This window comes from Pollicipes pollicipes, unplaced genomic scaffold (genome assembly GCF_011947565.3).
Source record: "Pollicipes pollicipes isolate AB1234 unplaced genomic scaffold, Ppol_2.1 Scaffold_7261;HRSCAF=8764_pilon_pilon_pilon, whole genome shotgun sequence".
NCBI lineage: Eukaryota > Metazoa > Arthropoda > Thecostraca > Pollicipedomorpha > Pollicipedidae > Pollicipes > Pollicipes pollicipes.
The window spans coordinates 12,588,993-12,611,405 of record NW_023597054.1 but is presented as its reverse complement, the minus strand read 5'-3'; the positions used below and the strand labels follow the sequence as shown (position 1 = coordinate 12,611,405).

At 52.7% G+C, this 22,413-nt stretch overlaps 2 protein-coding genes across 3 annotated transcripts; one reads left to right on the top strand and one right to left on the bottom strand.

Annotated features, from left to right (window-relative positions):
* Positions 1-3,693: 3,693 nt before the first annotated feature.
* Positions 3,694-18,281, top strand: LOC119113062 (neurogenic locus notch homolog protein 1-like). Its single transcript, XM_037237385.1, is given in 14 exon segments — positions 3,694-3,802; positions 4,531-4,624; positions 7,331-7,538; positions 10,904-11,088; positions 11,661-11,726; positions 12,387-12,458; positions 13,923-14,084; positions 14,563-14,660; positions 14,662-14,737; positions 15,212-15,378; positions 15,705-16,014; positions 16,402-16,547; positions 17,285-17,481; positions 17,822-18,281. Coding segments are annotated over 13 exon segments (1,845 nt in total). The 5' UTR covers positions 3,694-3,802; positions 4,531-4,542; the 3' UTR covers positions 17,898-18,281.
* Positions 18,242-21,923, bottom strand: Polr3I (RNA polymerase III subunit I). 2 transcript variants are annotated; one of them, XM_037236891.1, is made up of 5 exons: positions 21,899-21,923; positions 21,164-21,236; positions 20,771-20,897; positions 19,651-19,803; positions 18,242-18,888 (listed from the first exon to the last, which is right to left on the bottom strand). In XM_037236891.1, the coding sequence occupies exons 2-5, from the start codon at positions 21,169-21,171 to the stop codon at positions 18,784-18,786; spliced, it is 393 nt and encodes a 130-aa protein (XP_037092786.1). In that variant the 5' UTR covers positions 21,172-21,236; positions 21,899-21,923; the 3' UTR covers positions 18,242-18,783. The 2 variants fall into 2 exon arrangements, with proteins under 2 accessions (XP_037092786.1, XP_037092787.1); XM_037236892.1 differs by lacking the exon at positions 21,899-21,923 and adding an exon at positions 21,853-21,886.
* Between the last annotated feature and the right edge of the window lie 490 nt (positions 21,924-22,413).

Below are 22,413 nucleotides of genomic sequence, written 5' to 3'. Positions count from 1 at the left end.
CCGTGACGTGGGTAAGAGACACGCGGGGTTCCCCTGACTCATGGGCCGGGGGAAGTGCCGCGCTGCGACGTGACCAGCATGGGCGGGAGGAGCTGTAACAATCTGAGCTAATGTATGGATGATAATGATAATGCGATGGTTCTAAGATGAGGTCGAATGAACGCTAATAGGGGCACTTCTATTTGTCTGACTACATCAGTTTCGTCACATTTGTCATCTGATATTTATACCAATCAACGCCCAGGTGACCTTCGTTCATAGACGCCCAATACAAAGCAGATCCGTTATTTACCATTTTTAACCTGAAACTGATTGATGATAGGGAGCAGAGTCGGAAGGTAGACGGAGAGAGCGTAACATACAGATAAGCAGGCAGTCAGGCAGACAAAGACCCGGGAGTCCTTAATAAGACGCATACCGATATATAAATAACGTCGCGTCAATCGTGAGGTGTTCCAGCTTCGATGAATGCTTACGTTGGTCAATATTTCTTTCAAGTCGGTTTGTGTGTCCGGCAGACCGCTCATTTGTAGCAGGTGTAGGGAACCTCGGGTTAAAACCAATCCCGAAAACGCTCAGCACCGAACTTTATTCCTATTGCTAAAGCCCGTTTAGTTCAACGAGCAAAAACTAGCCTCAAGTGCATTTAGCAGGGGTGAACGTTTCTTGAATTAACGCTCTGATAGCGCCTCGCCAAATGACCCCTGACTTGGGAGAGACTGGGCGAGGCGCTGGGAGGGGCTGGGCAAGAGAGCTAGACTGGAGCGGCAGGGGTGTAGTCGTAAGAGTACTCATCTGTGGATTTTGCGGTCCTGGGTTCGAGTCCCGTTCACACCACTACCGCATCCCATATGGCAGCTAAGAAAGGCATCTTGTCTCGAAATGGTCCTGGATATTGGTGAGACGTGAAACCCCAACAACAAATCGGATGACGACGTTCCAAGACCGCTCAAAGCCTGTTGAAGCCACTGGTCGTCCTTACCGTTTCCCTTGTGACCAAACAACGTCACGGACTGCAAACAGGAAAGGTGGACGTCATGTCCGCGTGTCGTCTCGCTTACATGTTAGAGTTTGCACAGTAGAGGACACCTGAACGGCGCAGCGTCCTTCGGGTCAGAGTCGATGTTTCCTTCAACTCCTTCCAGGAGACGTCGCATTCCGCACATAAAATATCTGCATAAGGGTATGCATATGCAGCACGATGTTTACCACGATATTACAAGCAATATAACGATTCATCATCCTTTTTATCCGACAACCTTGTAAATACTGACGCATAGTCTCGCGAACTGACATAATGTTTCAAACGGACCTTGGTACTCGTGCTCGGGCAATGCCATTGCATCAGGTTGCATGAAATAGCGCTATGCCCACAATGAAGAAAAAACAGTCGAGAAGAATCTTCAGGACTCTACTATCATTCCATCACTGCACACTCGTGGGTGGAAAATGTAGTAAGGCTGGTGTGGCAGTGGCAACACCAACCTTAAAGTCGGTGTGACAGAGACGCTTCTGGCACCAAGTCATTGGATGAAGAAGCAGGTGTTATCTTTCGTCGGGAGTTGATGGATGGACGAGCTAACAAAAAGTAGAGTATTGTGCTTGCAGTGAATTAATGTCATTGGCTCAGGTCAGACAAATTCACAAGATATACCCAATGAAGGAGCACGAACTATGCTAACATTCTGAATGAATTGGGAATGTGGTGTCCAGGTAAAATGAGGGTCACATATTCAATAACCGAGGAAAACGAAATATGTGACGTTACCTGCACTTAAATCATCTTAGCTATTTGCGCAGTGTAAAACAAAATCACAGCATACGCGGCTGCTGCTATGTGCGGTTAAGGTCACAATGCAAATTGTCATGTTAGGGATCTCGAACTTATGTGCATGAATGCATTCTGGTACAGCCATATTCAAACAGAAATGCAGAGGACACGTGGAGCTTTGTTGTGGCGAGACACATTTCTACTGTTGTTGTCCTAAAAAATGCGGGGATCATTTATGGACAGACCGAAAGAATATTCATCTTGAGCAAGAAGATCATTTACGAAAGCTAAAGAAAATGTTTATTTCGGTCACTCCATTACGGACGTTTAACACCTTATATGAAAAATGCATGTACGACATTGATCCGTCAAAAGCTACGATAACTTAATCTGGATACAATCATATCCTGACAATGACATCCAATAAACAACTTTCCACACCCGCGAGCAGACGAAATACTATGAGTTACCAAGAGTTGGCAATCACGAGCACACTGGGCGTCTAGCATCAACGTGAGGTTCTCCTGAGCCCACAGGAAGAGCTTGAGACCAATGTGGAGGACCCCAGAGCGATTAAGAGCGCTCTGAGCAGTTAACCTATAGGATATCCATGTGTAATTCCTCCGAGCAAATGGCAAAAGCTTAGACCATGTGGACGACATGTGAGGAGTCGAGGGCGCAGCGGCAGATCAATGCAAAACCATCAATAGTTTAAGGTGTTCCGAGCAAACGAGAAAAGCCCGACATCAATGTGGTAGGCCTCCTGAACGATCGCAAGTGCCCCGGTAAGTTAACGTAAAGAGGCCTCAGGCCAGAGCACAGGCCCTCCGAGCGAGCGGGGAGAACCCGAAACCAGTGCGAAGGCGACTTAAAAGTGCAGCGCCAGATTAGTTGCAAACACATGCAAACACATGCAAAACACACGCAAACATGGAAATTCCCTCTGCGAACGAGAGTGCCTCTGGAAATCGACATGTAGGGTACTCGGCGCTTCCTGCGCATGGCCTCTGGAAGACGTAATGAGCTCTAAAACCTTGCAAACCAATCAGCTCAAATCATTTTTAACTGCTTGTTGACCTCTCATATTTGTATTCGGCTTTCCTAGTCGGCTGCAAGCCAAAGACGTCCAACTGCTTACGTTTTATGTCAAAAAATTGCGTGCGTTCGGCCGCCCCTACAATCAACGGCATTACTCCACGGCTCCTTTTTGACCCGCTACTGGCTACAACAGCTGTGAGTTGGAGGGGGCACACAGGTGGTCAGCGTGGGGAAAATTCGGCCGCTTGCCGGGCATTTTGCTCGCACTCAACAGCTGTGAGTTGGAGGGAGCATACATGTGGTCAGCGTGGGGAAAATTTGGCCGCTTGCCGGGCATTTTACTCGCACTTGTGAAAAAGGCCCTGTTCCCTACGAAGAGGCCCTCCAGCCATTTACAGCTTCTCAGCGGGACAGGCCCAAGAAGGGCTGCCCGATACGCATGGAAGAAATGAAGGCGGTAAGCTCTCGTACACTACAATACTGTGTTGAGTAATCTGGTAAGATCGTTTTGCAATGCACCGCAAGCATTTGCAAATGTCCTCTTACCGTTCTTGTTGTGACGCTTGAGGATGCATAAAAGAACATAAAAGCACTAATCTCTCGACCAGTTCTTGTTGAAAACTTTGTACGCCTTTGCTGTCGTATGGCGTAGGACATTCGTAAGTCGTCGCTAAATATAGATACGGGTCCTTAAAGGTCTTCGGAGTAACCGGAAAACGTGTCACATTCGTTCCTGACCTTCTCAAGCCGTCGTGGTTTTCCGGAGAGTCCTGCACGACTCGCCGAACTCTGGATGAGTTCCTGCGTCATCACCGGCCCCGCCCGTGGTTCGTGGGACCCGCGCGACGACGACGCCTGCTTGACCTGTGACGTCACGCGGCGGCCAGGAGTCAAACACGAGCGGGCGCCGGGCCGACCAGCAGTGACGCCGCCGACCCTGCAGAGAGCGGACCCAGAGTGACTGGCACATCGCTGACAGAGCCGTCCTTGCAGGTTGGTCCTCGGGCCTCGCGACGGCGGGGGTGTGTGTGTGGAGGGGGGGGGGCAGCGGCCCCGCTCTAACGCTTAGACGTGCTGGGTGCGGAGGCGCCCGTAATGTGAGCCACCCATTGAGGGTTTTGAGACATCTGATGCCCATTGCGGTCTTAACTTATTGGTGCTGCCAGGTCAGGAGGATACTTGGAAAGCACGGACTACATTGAACCATCCGCAAGCTGTTGAGTCGACATCCTGGTGCGTCAGATCAGTAGGAAAGCATACATACCTATGCGACAATAAGGCATCATGCGATCAGTTAGAATCATCACACGGTTTGCTTCCCTAATCAATGCATTTTCCTGTTTGTAGCAAAGCCCCGCACGGCATGATCACATGCTGTTTCTATAATAATACCCCAGCCAGGAAGAAGGTTCACGTTAGGAACGACGAAAATGCTGCCGTCTTTGGCCCTAAAGCCGCATGGTCAGGCCACTTTGCCGTTTAGATATTTGCCTACCGGCACTGAGATTACGCTACCTTTTAGTGATTTGTCGCAGTCTCCGACCGGCGTACGGGACCCATACATCGCACAGTATTTCCCCAAGCTTCCTTTGCCTCCTGTCTAAATTTTTATCCACCGCGACGACCGCGAGCAGGCGCGCGGGAGCACACACGAGAGCATTCGGTGTCCGCTCACCTGGTGAGGAGAGCGCCTTGTGACGCCGGCGGTGCGCACATTTCAGCCCATCTTCAGCATGGCGATCTCCCGGGTCGCCCTGGCACTGCTGGTGCTGGCGGCCACAGGGTCGGCGCAAACCTTCATCAACTACTCCGGTGGTGAGCGGACTCGCAGCGCTGATTGGCGTCAGGCGCCGCACGCCGCTGACCTGGGGTTTCACTGCATGCATGGTGGAGGGGACTTAGCACGTGACGAAATCGGGGATGTTCTGAGCAGCATGCACAGCAGAAGGTGGCGGGGTATGGGTGATCTGGATGCCCTCCGACTTCAATAATGTAAAAAGTTGAACGTTAGCATGTTGATAGACATGCAACGCAGTGGTCAAAGCTCAAAACGCAACGGTCAAACGGTCGAAGCTCAACGTAAGCTCAAAACAAAGATGTCCGATGGTGGGATGCCCGTATTTGTGTCATCTTCGTCTTATCACCCTCAGTTTAAGGATTGTCAAGAATGCTTGCAACGAATAACATGTTTCAAACAAAATGCAGACTTAATTGGAACGGGACACGCTGATACTGGCGTGACTCCGGACGTGAAAAACGCTGGGTTAAACGACGTTTTTCAAAAGTGTTCGATGTGCTGTGGTCACACTGAACATTGACAGTTAAATGCGACTTCATGGAATTTGGCAACGGGGCATATTAAATAAGCGTCGTGCCATAAGACGTGTGGTCGGTAGCGCTTACCATACAATGGTGTGTAAGGATGTGACTTTCTTAAATCGGTTAAGGTGATAGTGGGGTGGAAGCTGCGCCGATAAGGTTGACCTAACCTGCCCTAAAATCTTTTTTTTTCTCCCTGGACTTTGTCCACTTTACCTTCGGTCCCCGATGCCAAATATTAAAAAATGTGAATGCTTTGGCCTGATGTAAAAAGTGTTTGGAATGAGTTGCGCAGGAATGAGTTGCTGTTTCAAGCCGATGCAAAACAAAGTCGAGTCAAAAGGTTTCGACGACCAGCAGAAAGCATGTTTTCATTGATCGTGTCGAATCGTTTTATTAACGTGTTTTTCTGTGACTTACACTCCGTTCTAGCAATTTCAAAAACTTTCTAAGTCACATCGGCTTGAGAGAGTAAGTTATCCAGGCTTCGGAAGCTTTTTAAAATGGTTACAATTGGGTGTAATTCACAGAAAAAAACATCTTAGTAAAACAATCCTACCTCACCAAGGCAAAGCGTGCGTTTTAGTGGTCGTCGAAACTTTTCTGCTAGGCTTTTTTGGGCAGCTCATGGCACGGCATCGTGCAATGGGTGGTAAGACCTTAGAGCCCGAATGATTGAAATACTCGTGATGTTCGCGCAATGTTCTTGAAAGGTGTAGTTATCTGAGCTTACACTGAGTACTTCATAAGAGTCAGTATCCATCAAAAACTTAAAATCAAGCTTCTACTTTAAGAAGCTGTCTCATATTGCGGTCTGTTTTATATCCGCTCCGCGCATTATTTCATAAAGCATGCCAATATTTGCAGGCTGCTGTAACGTTAGAAGGAGTTGAATCGCCCGAACATAATAGCCCTTTTCTTTTTGCGCTAGTGGTATCTCACGGGAAACTGCCCGGGATCTAATTTGATGCCAACTATGAAAGTGCGGGAAGTAGAATGAACAGGAGCGATACGCATGAAAGGCTGACTGGCCTAGAAAATAGACCACAATTTTACTACCAACGCATTTTTGTAGCATCATCATTTGTTCATATTAGATACTTCCTTTTTGTGGTGATCTATGGCTTGGTCCCATGGGACCAAATCCGTAGCGGCAAAATAGGGAATACGTACATGATGACCAAAAAACCGCTTTCCTGGCATCACACTAGTCGAGTGTTTTAGGCTTAGCGCCATACGCAGACGAACACAAAAAGGGAGACATCAAAGCTGTTGTTTCTCCCAACGCCGGTAGATCCACAGGTATCTTCACTATTTGGGCTTAATGCCGAGGTATACGACACGGTTCACACCAGAACTGGACCCGTCTTTTGGACCTGGACCTCATGGGACGAGGCCTTACAGCGACACTTATTCGGGCTTACGCTCTGTTACAATTCTATGTCACTGTGCACAAACAACAGTAAAGCCCATCAGCAACACTCACGCCAGCTGCAGACAAGCTAAGCCAACATAGCCTAGCCATGCATGGCTTAACGAGCCGCTAGGAAAAGCTGAGTCCTAATCTGACTTGTGTGTGCAACGGACATATGCACATGCACAATTAGCCCGCGAGCTTTTAAACGAGGTGCCGGGCTGTATGCCTAACTAGTGCCATGAGAACCGCACGTCGTGAACTTGTGTCAAAGAGTGCTTGAATGGTTGTCTCTACCGCAAAACGGAACTACCTAAATAAGCGGATTGCGTAGCGTTCGGCAGACGTATAAATAACTACACCCTGTTCATTGCCTCACTGCCTGCACATAGTAAGAGACTGCATTGCATTCTTCAGTCTTCGCATGACGCATAATAGCGGCAGCCCGTTTCGTGACGCAAAATCGAGAGTGCTGGTTGTAAGACTTCCGACGATGAAAACCTCATGGTAGAATTATACGTACATTAGATGGAAACTGCATGCAAAAATGCTCGTGAAATAAATTAGCCCGGCAGTCTATGGTAAAAGAACTAGGTTGTGCCAAATCTGCACACAACCAGTTCGAAAGTCAACGCCATAACGCCTGCCGGCCGCATTTTTATCGGTCGAATTTTGCCTCCCGAAACTGGCTGCCGCGCCGTGCCGTGCCGTGCCGTGCCGTGCCGTGCCGCGCCGTGCGCCCGCAGCCCGCTGAATAACCGGCGTGCGTGACCGCGCTGTCCGCACAGTGCCAAGTCAGCTGGGCCTGTTGCTTCAAGGCGGACACTCCCTGAGCCAGCGGGCGGCGTTCGGCACATCGGACCCGTGCAACCCGACGCCGTGCGGCCCGAACACACGCTGCAGCATCAACAGCCGCGGCGTTGGCGTCTGTCGCTGCCTGGACGGCTTCTTCCCCAAGCCGAACACCCTCGTCGGCTGCGGGCCGCAGTGTGTCAGGTGAGCCGACACCGAACACGGTCAGCCAGGCGTCCTGTGTCAGCCGAGCTCCGGGCGTCGTGTGTGTCAGTTGGGCTGACACATAACGTGAGTCCGTCCGGAATGTTGGATATCACGCGAGTCAGGTAGGCCGCCACGGACACGGGCCTGGTCGATTGTGCTGGACGTCCCATGTGTCAGGTAAGTTCGGTGTGTCGTTCGTACGTGTCAGGTGAGCTGCCATTACGTCGATTCGGCCTTTTGTGTCGGACGTCACATCGCCAAGTGAGCTGCCCCAATCGGGGCCAGCTCGGTGTGTCAGGTGAGTTCAGAGTCCCGTGTGTCAAATGCAGTGAACCGGTCCGGTTAGCTGTGTCAGTGACCTTGGGTCAGATGCGTCGGGACTACAGCCAGATGAGCCGACATGTCCAACGCAACGCATTAAAAATCTCAAGACAGGAAAGCATTCACTCGCACATTCAGGGCGCCTCCAAGGAAACTCGTGACATTTGCACCTGCCACTGCATCGCTGTCGGGACAATAGGCGAAACATAAATAAAAAAGCACAAACGATGCAAACAAAGGATGCAGCGAGGCAACAAATGAAAAGACCACTAGGCGGGTGTAATTGTAAATGGTAAAACTAATAGCTCATGTAATGTAATAGGATCGTTTATTTATGCAAAAAATTCGGCCCTGCATCCGCATCCCAGTCTTCCCAGCCACAACAGCCCGTCTATTTACATCGAACAAGATCACATTAATAATGCAGAATGATGTGTTTATCATCTATTTATTTCTACATTAAGTGCCGCTGTCGTGCTGTCCGCCCACGTTACTGATAACTTCCTCTAACGACCACTGTCTGGCTGAAATTGCTTCTATTTTAGGCCTGTGCGTGCCAACACCAAATGGTGATTTAACAGCCGGGCGTTTTTTGTGTTTGGTACAACAGCCCAGGGTTCACTGCCCACGCTGGCACGCAATTCCCGAGCCTGACTGACGCAGCGGCCAGGGGTCGTGATTACCACCGCCCATGGCCCCTCCCGCCGAAGGTCAGAGCACCGCCTCCGCCGGCGCCGTCGCCCCCGCCGTCCGACGCCGCGGCGGCCGCTCTGCACCGCCCGGCAGGAAAGGGAAGGGGAGGGGCCGCGCCCGATACCTGGGTGCCAGCAGTTTGGCCGGGCTGTGCGTCGTCAGCGCGTCGCGCGCCGCGCCGCCCCACAGCTGCGGTGCGGCCCCCGCGGAAGGCTGGGGGCGGCGGCGCGGGGCGAGGCCAGCCGCCGCCGTCACCGCCATCACTTGTCCTCCGCCGGGGCGGAGCCGCCACCGCCGCCACCAACACGCCGGCGCGCCGACCTTCGGGCTGTTGACGATCGGCCGGCCGGCGCGGGGGCCCAGCCCAGCCTCCGCCGACGAGGGCTGCCGTACCGACCGCCTGGTGCGCCGGGCGGCCGCGGGAGTGGCGGTGGTGCGGCGTGACCGACCCAGCTCTCCGTACGCTGCGGGCCGGCGCCATGCACGGGCGGCCAAGGCACTCAGAGACGAAGGCGTGCGCAGGTGGTCCCGTCTAGGAAGCGTTTTCAACTCGGCAGCCCGTGGGCGCGTCCTTGAAGTGGAGCGTCCAAGATCAGGACGATAATGTATTCGTTCGATGCAAATTACGTTCTGTCTTAAACAGAGAGGCTATGGCTAGCCGTAACATACATTACGCAGCATGTGGCAGCATATAGCTCGGGGAAACCTTGCGAAATGCGACAGCGGGCGCTCACCCACGCCCAGTCGCGAGCTAAGCGTCGTGAAGACCCGTCCAGATGCCGATAACTTGTTACCTGCTTTCGCGCACGTCATACTCAGCGAACCGGAACTCTGCCAGGCTGCTCCCGTGTACACATGCAAGTAGAGCTTGCGCGAGCAAGAGTAAGAGAGCAAGAGTAGTCGAGCATGCGCGAGCCATGACGAACATCCCTCCGCAGCATGAATCTCACCAGTCACGTGCACCACCGCAGCACAGCGCCAATTGTTTACCTTTGGTCCGATGACGTCACAATCCGTGACACGGTTGGTGACTGGCTCACGGCATGGCTCGCTAATAGTGGACAAACCGGACACCGGCCGTGTGTCAGTCGTTTTGAATCTTGGTGGTTCCGCTGAATGGCGACATTTCAAAGAATGCGCAGCGGCATACGTCATTGTTAAAGGTTAAAGGGATCAACCACATAATGCAGTGGTGCTTGGCTGAGTTTTGCGTGACGGCACGCTTCTCATGGTGAATCATGCTGGAAGCGTGAGCAGTTTTGTAGGCCACGTGCGCTCGAGTATGCCGAAGATTAAGACGGGTGTAATCTAAACGTCATTTCCGGGACCAGTGTCATGGTAGGGTATACCACATATTTCCTTTTTAAGATGTTTCCTTTCCTGGGGCTTTGCGTGCGGTGGTCTATCTTGGCAATATTTCTCCGTTTGAAGGTACCGCTGGAAAACTTCCTTCAAACTGAATCAACCGTCGCCGCACGGAAGCTGTTCCAGTCGAGTAGTTGGCCGGAGCAGCAGTGAGCACTCTTGTCGCCACGCGATGCCAGATTGAGCTACAGCAAAGCAAGAGTGCCCGATATCGCGGTATCTGAGGAGCCCAATGAGGCCCGTTGTAGTCACTACGGCGTGATCTCCCAAGTCAGACTAATCTTAATGCATGGTAACAAAATGTTGAAGCAAATTAAGGTCTCTCCGGAGGACAGAACGACATTCGTTTTTACTGTCAGCACGAAATGTAGTGAGTGTGAAAAATGAGATGAGTCGAGCCCAGGGCGAAAAGTGCAAACTAATCAAACGAAGCCCAAACAGGGTCACGATTGGTTAATGACAGCTTTTGGTCTTGAACGGAAAATGACGCATGAAGTGCGATCCGTGTGCTTCCAAACGACCAAGGTCAATGGAAGCGCATGGATTTCACGATTTGATGTCGATCTAGTTTCCATTTCATGCACAAAATTACAGCATATTGCCAACGAATTGGAAAACGGCAATTACGTACAGCTGACAAGCAAGCCATCATGGCCCCAGGACCTCAGAGACCTGACGTTACTGCGCATCACTCTCTTTTGATGTGTATGCGCAATGGATGTACTGCCGGGTGTGCCAAATGTAACAAAGCTGCCATTTGCCGTTTCTCGGTGATCTCAGCAATGCCCTTTGTTGCGTGACGCCCTCGGTCGGCGGGGTCAAGCCGTCCTCTGCTCACATCGGCGATCGCGTGTGCCATCGCCACCTGGTTCGCAAACGCCATTCGGTCTCGGGCCGAACATCCGATCATCCGCGCCGTCACATGGCGGCGCTCGCCGCGGCTTGACCGGGGCCCGCGTCTGACCCATATCTGCCCACCCCAGCGACGGCGAGTGCGGCGGCCATCGCTTCGTCTGCCGCAACCAGAAGTGCGTCGACCCGTGCGTGGAGGCCAACCCGTGCGGCATCAATGCCAACTGCGAGGTGCGCAACTACCAGACCCGCTGCACGTGCCCGCCCGGCTACGAGGGCAGCCCGTACAGCCGCTGCTCGCCCGCTTCCGTGACAGGTCAGTCGCAGCGGTCACCAGGGGATTCAGGGTCAGGAGACGGGTCAGTGGGCGGGGCGGTCGCACAGGTCACGGGCGCAGGCACGGGCCAGGGAGCGAGGCCACAGGTACATCATACAGGCCAGTGTCACGCAGGTGCAAGAGCGGGTCATGAGTCACGCAAATAATTGGGCGAGGTCGCGTATGGCACGGACCGGGACGCGGAACCTTCCGCTGCCCCGTGGGGCTACTTGTCGCCGCACTCACCCGCATGCTTCGGCTGATTTGGTGCCTGCGGCTCGCTTTAAAAATGGAGAGTATGTGCAACACGATGTGCTACACTGACGACGGGAGTGTACTGCCTAGCCGAACAAAGCTTGCGTCACGGCTGCTTTGACCTGAGGTGACTTGATAGATAGTGCTGTAACAAAACATGATCGGACCGCTTTGCTGTGCTTTTTGTTAACATGAAGCCGCTTTGTTTGCTGTACTCACTGACCTTAGCATTTAACTTGAACTTAGAAAGAAATTAACAAGGCTTACCCATTCAATGCCGAATGAGGGGATTGCCCTAAACACCAGCGTGCCTGCAGGGCGTTTTGGCGGTGTCGGGTACAGAAGTGCAGTGAGGGCGGCAGTCATTGGAGCCTACTCGAACAGTGAGTTTCACGGCCAGGCATTTCATGCTGCAGAATATGCTACTCTGATGTTATGGCGTTTGCACTTGCTAGATCTTTCAGAGATGTGATTTTACGCAGTTAAAACAGTAGTTCAGTTGCGAGCTGCTTATAACATTTGAAAATGCAGTGCAACATTTCAACGGTTTGTTACGTGCGGCCGACAGAATATGGACAGACTAAAAATTCTGTTCTTGGAAGTCTAAAATTCCTGTAGCAATTGGACGTAGCTTGGTGGATGGTAACGCTTTTAGCAAACCAACAAAAAGTGGTGCATGCACGAGTTCCTAGAAGTGTGACAGTAAGCATCCCTTCATCATAGTACATGGATGATATTTTCCTTCAAGGTGCTTTCGGTACCTTGCTCAACATAAGGCCCACAACGCGCAAAGAATCCTTCAAAGTGTGAAAATCGCGAAAGGTGTTTTTGCTTTGCAAAATCCGTCCTTCGTCTCCGTGTGAATAACACGCAGCGGCGCCGCTGCGGTCGACCGGGCTGACGTGTACCGTTCGCACGCGGGTGTGAGTCTGCCCCGAGCCAGTGGGGCTCGAGGGGAGGCCGAGCTGACCGGGGCCGTTGGCCTGCGTCAGCGGCCGGCCGAAAAGACCCCGGCCCAGCACGTGACCTCCGCCCGCTTCCAGGACGTGCCATCGGGCCCGTGTACCGCGGCTCGGCCAGCAACGTCTACCGCACCAGGAACGCCATCGGCTCAGGTGAGAGGTGCTGCCGGCGCGGCCGGCGCCCGGTGTTCGGCATTGGTATGCAGAAAAACGCGTACTTGACACAGGCCGCCGGCAGACGCGCCGCGCTGCACGCGGCACGCGTACGCTGTCGCAATGCACGCTGCGCTCGCAGCTATGGCCTTGGGCCTACGTGTCTTACCGCCTCGATGAAGCGCACATTGTAGATGGACTTGGGGAATTGAGTTTAGATTTTTAGACGACTGGAAGCCGGGTTCTCAGTCAGATCCGTCAGTTTAGCTTAATAATAAATGTGTTACAAAACCATTTACAGACCCCTGTCTCCGCTCGTGACTATGCCCGAGGGTTACCTTAGATGCACAGGTGTGTAGCCGGTGTTGCGCGGAAATGTTGCATTTTGTCCGAGCGTCGCTTGTGGAATGTTCTAAATGCGACCACCTGGAGGGGTTACTTCCGGCTTATCTCCAGTCCCCCCTCCAAAGAAAAAATACGAAGGGCAATCAATAGCTTTATGTATTTGCCTTCAGTTAGCTGATCGGCTGGCCGGCTGGCCTCTTCGTGCGGCTGATGGCATCCCACACCGTGAAAGCTCTCACCAAAATAATACGAATCTTACGGCGGCTTTGGAATACTGCAGCATCAATACAAATGATCGAGTAACTTTTAGCCTTCTCCCAAGGAAGCGGGTTTTCCGCTTAGGAAACAGATATTTCACGCTACGCTCAAGCAAGCGCGCTTCTTCCGCTTTAGAAACAAATATTGGTTCTAAAAATGAAAGTGAGGTCTTATGTAAGAGCAAGATAAAGCTATGTCAGGACAAAAAAATCTGCACATATTTTGTACTTTGCCGCGTCACGTGACCTATCTTGATCTATCATGAACTGGTGAGCAGTTTGGAAAATATTTTGAGGTTTACTTACCGACTGATCACAAAGCAGCTGCACAGCTTGTTTGGGTTCAACCTTTTGGAGCTTTTGATATCCTATGAACTATGAGTTATGTGAGCTATAGCTATATATGAGCTAATGCTACCTGTGTAGGCCCACCTTAAGTAACGAAAAATCGTGCGGTTGATCCGGGCTGGTAAAAGTCCCAATCAGTTAATGTCTTACACCAAAGCAATCCGAAACCCAAGAACACTTCCAATTTTTCCCACTAGAAGCAGAGATTAATGCGAGAGTCTATGACCTGACCTGAATGCCTGCAAGCTCCCGTGTCGTGACTTAGCGTAAAACACCTGTGTTTTGAAAAAGGTGGTCGTATTAACACAAGGTAGCTGTTGATCATGCTGTGTATCTACCTAAAACGGTCCGTGGATAATACACGAAACAGGAGGGCTTGCTTTTGATCCCCGGCGTTTGCGCGACGTTTTGAATCGACTTCCATACATGACCACATAGGGATCGTACCGAGCCTTGGAAGTCGTGCACGGCATCGCGTTTGCGCCTGTGTCGACGCCCGTCTCGTCTCTGGCAGTGACCTCGAGGGGACCGCCCGCTCCCCCGAGCGACCCATGCGCCGGCAGCGTGTGCGGCACGAACGCCGACTGCGCCAACGTCAACGGCCGCGCCGTGTGCTCCTGCCCGGCCGGCTACCAGGGCGACCCGCTGGCAGGCTGCCGGCGCGGAGAGTGCACCCGTGAGTGACCCCCTGCGTATGTCACCGCAGCTGTTTGTCGGCTGCGCTGGCGGCGGATATGCGTGACGCAGGCACCAGGTCAAGCCGAGGCCACTCCCGAATCTGGCCATATGTGGGCATGCCTGCAATCCTGATGTAAAGAACGAATCAAGAGAGTCCTGATCGGATGTTTGCGTCCGTGGCATGCCTGTTATGCGGTGTGAGGCAAATAGCTCGTTGTAACTTAGCTATCAATCCTACGGCAAGCATCACTCTCCGCATTTCTCAGCTCTGATGTTTACACACGACCGGCATGACTGGTCCAACGCTGTTTTATAGCCATTTCCCCAAGGGCAGCGGAACTTGTTGCAGCTGAGTTGTGCTCACGTTGATCCCTCGTGCTTTCTTGTCCGAGCCAACCTCCCCGTCTCTGATATCGCGCTCCGTCTCTGACCGTGCTGCTGACTAGCTCTGACCCTGCGGTCCCGCTTACTCCCAGAGGACAACGAGTGTCCCCGGCACAAGGCGTGTATTGACGTCACCTGCCAGGACCCGTGCTCGCGCGGCGTGTGCGGCTCCGGTGCCGACTGCAACGTAGGAGAACCACCGCGCCATCTGCAGCTGCCCCGTCAACCACATCGGTGACCCATTCGTCAGCTGCCGCTACGACCCAGGTCAGAGACAGACCGCAGAAAGATGCACAGACGCTTATGCATGGAACCTTTTTAATTGTCGTTTCGGAGGACGCGCGAAGACCATTTATCAGCACGACACATTCCCAGTCATTCATTGCGCCCCTCAGCATCATATGCCAGTTTGGGGCAGACTGGATAACTGCACTCTGGCACCCTGAGTCTTCCCCTCCAGGCTGGATTGCACGCATTTCCGACATATGTTCAGGGCGCCTGACGTCGACTGGGAGACGGAAGACATCATCCAACGCCATGGGCTGGTCATTACGTTGAAGTGGTCACTTAACTGTTGCCGAGTAGGTTTGCTAGTTCCTCTCGTGAAGCGTGTTCCATACCAGCCGATTCATGCCTTACAACCTGGCAGTAATGTGGGGATATGAGCTCGCAGCACGAAGGCGGAGGCCTGCATGCCGCACACCGCCCCTGTGACTCACTGACGCCTGCCGGCGGTCACAGCGGCGGCCTGCACGCCCTCGCCCTGCGGCGAGAACACCAACTGTAACGTGCAGAACGGCCGGGCGGTCTGCAGCTGCATCCAAAACTACATCGGCAGTCCGCTGACAGGCTGTCGGCCCGAGTGCATCTCCGACGGCGAGTGCTCCAGCCACCAGGCCTGCGTCCAGGTACGGACGGCGAGTGCTCCGAACACTAGGCCTGCGTCCAGATACGGACGTCCCGCTCCCCGCTAATGTCAGGCGCGTCTCGACGATGACGGCGCCAGTCGTGGGGACATTTTTCGCCCGCGCAGGACCTGGCGGCAGTATCTGGTACAACATGAAAGAAATTCGTGCAGTGTATTCTCTGCGACTTCAGCGAATATTCTGGTCGAGCTGAGACTCACTGGCTTCTGCGACTCACTCCAACAGCACACACGCACGCGTGTCACTCCCACTGCGCGTCGCTTCACAACCCCGCCACCCACCTGACGCTACCTCCGACGCGCCGACAGAACCGGTGCCGGAACGCGTGCACGGGCGCGTGCGGCCAGGCGGCCCGCTGCGAGGCGGTCAACCACCGGGCCGTCTGCAGCTGCCCGCAGTACTACCGCGGCAACGGCCTGACCGGCTGCTACCCGGAGTGCACCAGCCACGCCGAGTGTCCGTCGCACCAGGCGTGCTACCAGCTGCGCTGCGCCGACCCGTGCGACGGCGCGTGCGGCGTCGGCGCCGACTGCACCGTCACTAACCACAAGGCCATCTGCAAGTGCCCACGCGGCTACGAGGGCCACCCGTTCGACAGGTGCAGCCCGGCGCAGCCCAGTGAGTGATCCCGTCCGCTGCGTTCCTCGTTCCGAATGTCACGGCCCCAGCTTCCCACGGTCACAGCTTCCCACACGTGGGAAAGGCTGCGCACAGAGGGATGAGGCTAATGATGATGCTCGGGGTCCAACGCCAGATACAAAACTTCCGGTCATTTAGCGTTAAGATATCTCACCTGCATTGATACGGGGAAGGTCAATAGGACATCAGGATAACTATTGTGCCTGGTGAAATGTGCATTGTGCAGGGCGGTCTCAGGCAGGCGCCATGCCATGTGTGCCGATTCGGCGAATAATTAACGTTTACAGTAATCACGCTTTTTTGGCTGTCCCGAGTGCGCAAGTCCGCGCTCGTCCGCTGGCTGACTCGGCAGCTCGTGCCCCGCAGAGGACATGTGCTCACCGAACCCGTGCGGAGTCAACGCCGAGTGTAACCCGGGCACGGACAACGCGGGCAGCCCGCGGCCCGTCTGCACCTGCCCGCGAGGCTACTTCGGCGACGCGCTCAGCTCCTGCACCCGCGGCGAGTGCGAGGTAATGGCTATATAGATCCCGTACCGACAGGAGAGTGCGAGGTAACGGAGCACAGATCCTGCAGACGTGAAGGTGCGTTGTTATAGGAACACAGATCCTGTGCACGCAGGCGAGCGTAGGGTTAAGGTACAGACTACAGATCCTTTAACCACAGAAAGTGCTGGGTTATGGCGGTACAAACCCTGCAGCCAAAGGAAGCGCGTAAGTCATTGGCTGCCGTAGCTTCAAGGGAGCGGGATGGCAATCCTGTCCAGGTACAGGGGAGTCAATGCCACGCAGCCCAGTCGCGACACTACCCTGGTGCAGGGTAGTCTCAAGGGAGCCTCCACCTCACCCAGTCCTATCGCCTGGGCACAATCCACCTGACCTACCAGTCACGTTACGATCTGGTTGCGGTAGAACAAGAGGCCGTTAGCGGTGGAGTGTGTCTGACAGTTAGCGCCGGAGCCGTCTGATCGTTAGCGGTGAAGCGCATCTGACCGTTACCGGTGGAGCGCGTCTGACCACTACCGGTGGAGTGCGTCTGGCCGCTACCGGTGGAGTGCGTCTGACCGTTAGCGGCGAAGCCGTCTGATCGTTACCGATGGAGCGCGTCTGACCGTTAGCGCCGGAGCCGTCTGACCGTTACCGGTGGAGCGCGTCTGACCGTTAGCGGCGGAGCCGTCTGATCGTTACCGGTGGAGTGCGTCTGACCATAAGCGCCGGAGCCGTCTGACCGATCACCGCCGCGCCGGCAGGTGAGCACCGACTGTCCGGCCAGCCAGGCGTGCTACAGCTACAGCTGCACCAACCCCTGCTTGAGCGCCGCCGGTGGCAACGTGTGCGGCACAAACGCGCTCTGCAACGCCAAGAACCACAAGGCGGTCTGCTACTGCCCGCAGGAGTACACGGGCGACCCGCTCACCGAGTGCCGACTCAAGCCACTCGCCCGGAGGTGAGCCCAGCGACGTTCAGTGGCCACTCCCGCGGGCCACGCGGGTGTCCCTCACGCTCCATCCAGCGGCCACTCCCGCGGACCACGCGGGTGTCCCTCACGCTCCATCCAGCGGCCACTCCCGCGGACCACGCGGGTGTCCCTCACGCTCCATCCTCTCTCTTGCACAGTCCTGTGGTGAAGATTGTATCGCAGCTGTCTGCTCACGTCGGCAGGTCTCCCCCCCCCCCCCCCACCCAGCACGCCCCGTGGGTGGGCAAAAGCGTGCGCACGTGCCGGTGCGCGAGGAAGGTGTTGGCGCGTTGGCTGTAGCTCGCTCACGACATGTTCTCGTCCACAGCAGCACCCGCCGTTTCAAGCGGTTCCTGGACGGGCTGCTGAAGTTCGCCAAGGATCAGGAGGTGGAGGAGGAGTAAGAGACGGAGAGCAAGTCTCCGGTGGCGCCGGAGACGACACGAGGAGAGAAGCGAGGCGATGGGGGAAGAGCTAGGGTGCGGATGGATGCCAACTGATCGCCAGTGTGCGTGCCAACAACTCACTGCATTATCACTCGTAACTCATTTCATATTAAGCATGTCATAGATCTTTGCCGATGTAGCTGAATGTCCATAGCCTGGTTTTGTGTAGGCGAACACGACTTGTAAATAGTTCCGATGGGTGGTCGTCTTACCCCCAAGACAGCGGAGGACGGCGTGAAAGCAACTATCAGGTAGATAATAAGGTCACAATTTTCACAAATGTGCTTCTAACATTCCAGATGTTGAAGTTGTGCGGATATAATACATACAATGTTGAGAATACACGTACAGTGTAACCTGTCTTTGAAAAGCAAATCTCACCCCACCAATATTGCACTCAACCATCCGTTCAGCTAACAATTTACTGGCACAAAGATTCTGCAATCTTCTGTCCAACCCATGGTTTAGTCTTGATCAGTATTACAAACAAAACAGTCGCATCGGAGCTTGGTGGGTTGGCATCTACAATGGCATGAGATATTACTCCCGCACACTTAACTGTATGTATGTGTGTGTACCACATACAATACAGCCGTGCCAATTGGATTATATAATCCAAAAGACATTTAAGAAACGTAAACAAAGCACACAACACAATCGCAGGACCCGAAAAAGAGTGTCTGCTTCCCTTCGGTCTCCGGTTTACACCGACTTCCGTCGCATGACAAGTACAAAATTTCGCAGCACACGCTGTCTACAGCACGCGCCCTGATAGTCGGCGCGCTAGGGGTGCCCCCGCCACCATCGGCGCCACCGCTGTCGTCGCCGCCGCCGCAGCGGCCGGTCACGTCTCGTCCGGCTCGGACGGGCCGGGCAACGTGGTACGGACCACCTCCAGGATCTGCTCCACCTCCTCGTCCTTCAGGCGCTCCTCCGACTCGTCGATAATCTGCGGCCAGAGGCGGTACACACGCTTCGGCGCCTGACAACTCTGCCGCCCCGGACGCGGCCGGGTAGGCGCCCGTCCCGGCTGAGCCAGAAGGGGGGGGGGGGCGCCTCCGCGCGTGTTTGTGTGTGTGTGGGGGGGGGGGGGCGTGGTAAGCGGTGGCGTGCTCTGTTCCCCACGCCGTCATCGCACAGGCGACTCATCCTCGAGACTACCCACCACATATTTGGAGTGTTTGCTGTCAAGGCAGCTTCTTTTACACGGTTAGTGGCTGCGATACTTCCAAACCAGTGTCCAGAGATCCAGAGAATGTCATGCACCCGGCAGTTACTTCCCACATGGTCGTGGGACGCGGGAGAGTACAGTAAGGCATCACATCTACGAAAATCGTGAATAACACATATAACTAATGAAAAAGTGTGACCGCATGCACTGTACCCAGCACCGCTAGCAAAAACCAAACAAGGGGTGCACATGACACTTTGGCGCAGCAATGGCGTGATGGAGATGTTAGATTTTAGGGGAGTCAACATCAAAGGTCATATTGCGCTCAAAATGGCGCAGGACATGTGCCGACTTGAATGAGGAGAAATTAAGTTTGTCTGCAGGACCCCAAATTCAACCTTTAAAAACTGTTGTGGTGGAGTATGTCTGTTCCACTGGCAATATCAGTGTAAACTCGGCAAAGTCCCTACCATGTTATCTATGATCCAGTACCTGCTACACAATAACAATGCTGCAATGAAGTTAAGAACAGGATCTTACCAGCTGTATTTCAACAGCAGAGGTTGGTCTGGTGTTCAAAAGCTGAAGTTTCTCTGATTTGGTGAGCTTGAATTTGGCTATGGCTTGCATGAACTCCTTAATGCAGCTTTCAGACTGATTTTTGCATGGAGTGCCATCCAAGAACTTCATTGTCTGAAAAAAATGAGTAACAAACTGAGGTTTGATATCACATGAAAAACTGAAAACTATTGTCACACATCTTCATAGGCCCATGGTAACAGTCAAAAAAGATTGAATCCAAACCTTTTCAATGGATGATTTCTGGGGTCAGAGCCCACACTAAGCAGTGATTGTTGAGTGAGCCCTGATCCCTACCATCCAACCATGCAAATCCAGGTCAACGGCAGAATTTGAGGGCAAAAGTTTAATGTAGGGCAACGATCAGCAGTCTGTCCCGCTCTATGGTGACACCTTAGTGGCCCACTGCCACCAGCCACCAGCCCAAACCATATCTGCCAAGGCTTAAAAGTAAACACCTAAATTGACTCAAACCCATTCTACCCAGGTGAGTGGATTAGAAGGCAGGTGGTTTAATCAGTTTAGCCATTAAGATGTCATCATTCTTTAAAGTGGACTGATAACATGTTTCATTTTTACTTACAACATTAAAATGATAGTGAAAAATAGCAGAATTCTTCAAAATAACAAACTGTTGGTATATACTCATCAAAAAAATTAATAAGACAGTGACAACTTTCATGTCACAGTATGGTTCCTTAGTCGACTTCACCACAACAAAGCCTTTCTATGATAAAGCATACCCTTTTTTGAATGAATGGATTTCTGGGATCAGAGCTCATTATATGTGGTGCTTGTTATGTAAGCCTTGAACCCTGCTATCTGGCCATGACATTCCAGCCCCACAGCATAATCTGATGGCATGAGTTTACATTGCTTAAAGTGATGCAATATTCTGCACAGTCCCTTCTACCCTTTGACTCCAGGTGAGCCCTACCACTGCCCCTGTCACCTGCTGCAGGCTATCTCAATCAAGGAAAACCAGTTTGTGCATAGTCACTCACACCCACTGACCCCCAGCTGAGTGGATCACAATGCAGGTACCCTAACCAGCTGAGCTCCAAGGAAAAACAAAACATACCTGATATGTAATGGTTGCTAGATTTTTCAGTTGATTTTTCTTTTTCTTGTTTGAGGACCCCTTCTTTATATCTTGCAAAAGCTCATACACTTCATAATTGCAAAGAATGGCACTGTTTGCATCTAATCTGTAACATATAAGTTCAGTCAGCACTGTGTAATCAGCATAATTTTTATCAATACCCACAAGACAGCAAGTAGCACAATGAGATACTCTATATGCAAATGTTGAGATAAAGAAGTTGTCTAGCACAACACAATTTTTAATTCACTACTTTGATGTCATAAGTTTTCAATGGCAGCCTATTGAATTGCATATTCCATAAAAATATATTGGAACCTACATAGCTATAGGTGCACATCACACATTTATACTATTGTGAATTGCACTCACACTTCCATCCTGAATTAGCTGTTCTTGGAACAACCACCAGCAGGTTACAAAAATGCTAACACCACCTCTGCATCTGGAACAACATCAACAGATGAGGTACTGAAACCGGCACACCGATGAGACAAAGTATTCCAGTCATATTTTTCTCAGATGACCATGTGACATATCAACAAGTTCACAGCAGAGGCAGGCATGCTGCCCTCAGGTTTAAATGGCCTTCACCCTGAGCAACACTGCATGTGGCTGTACCAAAAATCTCTGGACATCTTCACAATAATTGACAGCCTGGGTGGCATGTAGCTCTCTGCAGCAACTTCCAACAATGGAGCAGTGTTCAAGTCGACACCTGGCAATCAAACCCTGCCCATTTGAAATCAATCTTTAAAAATGATGGACTTGCCAGCTGCAGCAAACCATACATGAAAAAACCTCAGTAGGTTTCACCTCTACACCTCACTAACAAAACGGTGTTTTATCAAGACAAGCACTGTGCGACAAAGAGACAAAATGAACACAACCAATTCCTCTTTATGCACCATAACTTCGATCGAGTACCCCATAAATACCCATGGGGTATCCCCATTCTCCAAGTAGACAACCTTAAAAAATCAGACCCCACACAAATCGATTCTTATCCTGTCCTTTTCCTCTAAAAAAAACAGATAGTGGTTTAAGGGCGTTTTCTGTACACGTCATGCCCGAAACAACCCATGTCTTCACACATTCTCGACATACAGGCAACATTCACACGCACGCCATTACCGTGATCAACTGACGTAAATAAGTGATGTCGTTGAATGCGGCGCAGTTGATCCAGGTGCGCGGCGTGTCTAACCATGTCAGCTGATGATGACGCCATTTACAAGACTGCTGTCACAAGGAATGTTCCATATTTTAAGATGTTGAAGCAAGCGGTAGTGGAGACAAAGGAGTGGGGAGGGGGACAGAGGGGTGCGTGTCCGTATTAGGACTGCTAGGGGTCCGAAAAAAACACCCAGTACCTGCGATTAAGGCCAAGATTTGAAGGCCTGGGCCGGGGGTCGCATTCAGGGGCCCCAGCATGCAGGACCGGGCACTCCAATGGCAGCCAAAGTGTCTTGCGCGCTGATCAGGGGCCCCCTGAGGGCCGGTGATTTATATTCGCCGGGACCCCAGTGTCTGTCAGGCCCCACAACGCCTAACTGACGCCCTGTATTGGCAAAGAGCCCAAGTCAGCTAGAGGTAGCTTGCTCGAGGAGGCCCAAAGAGCG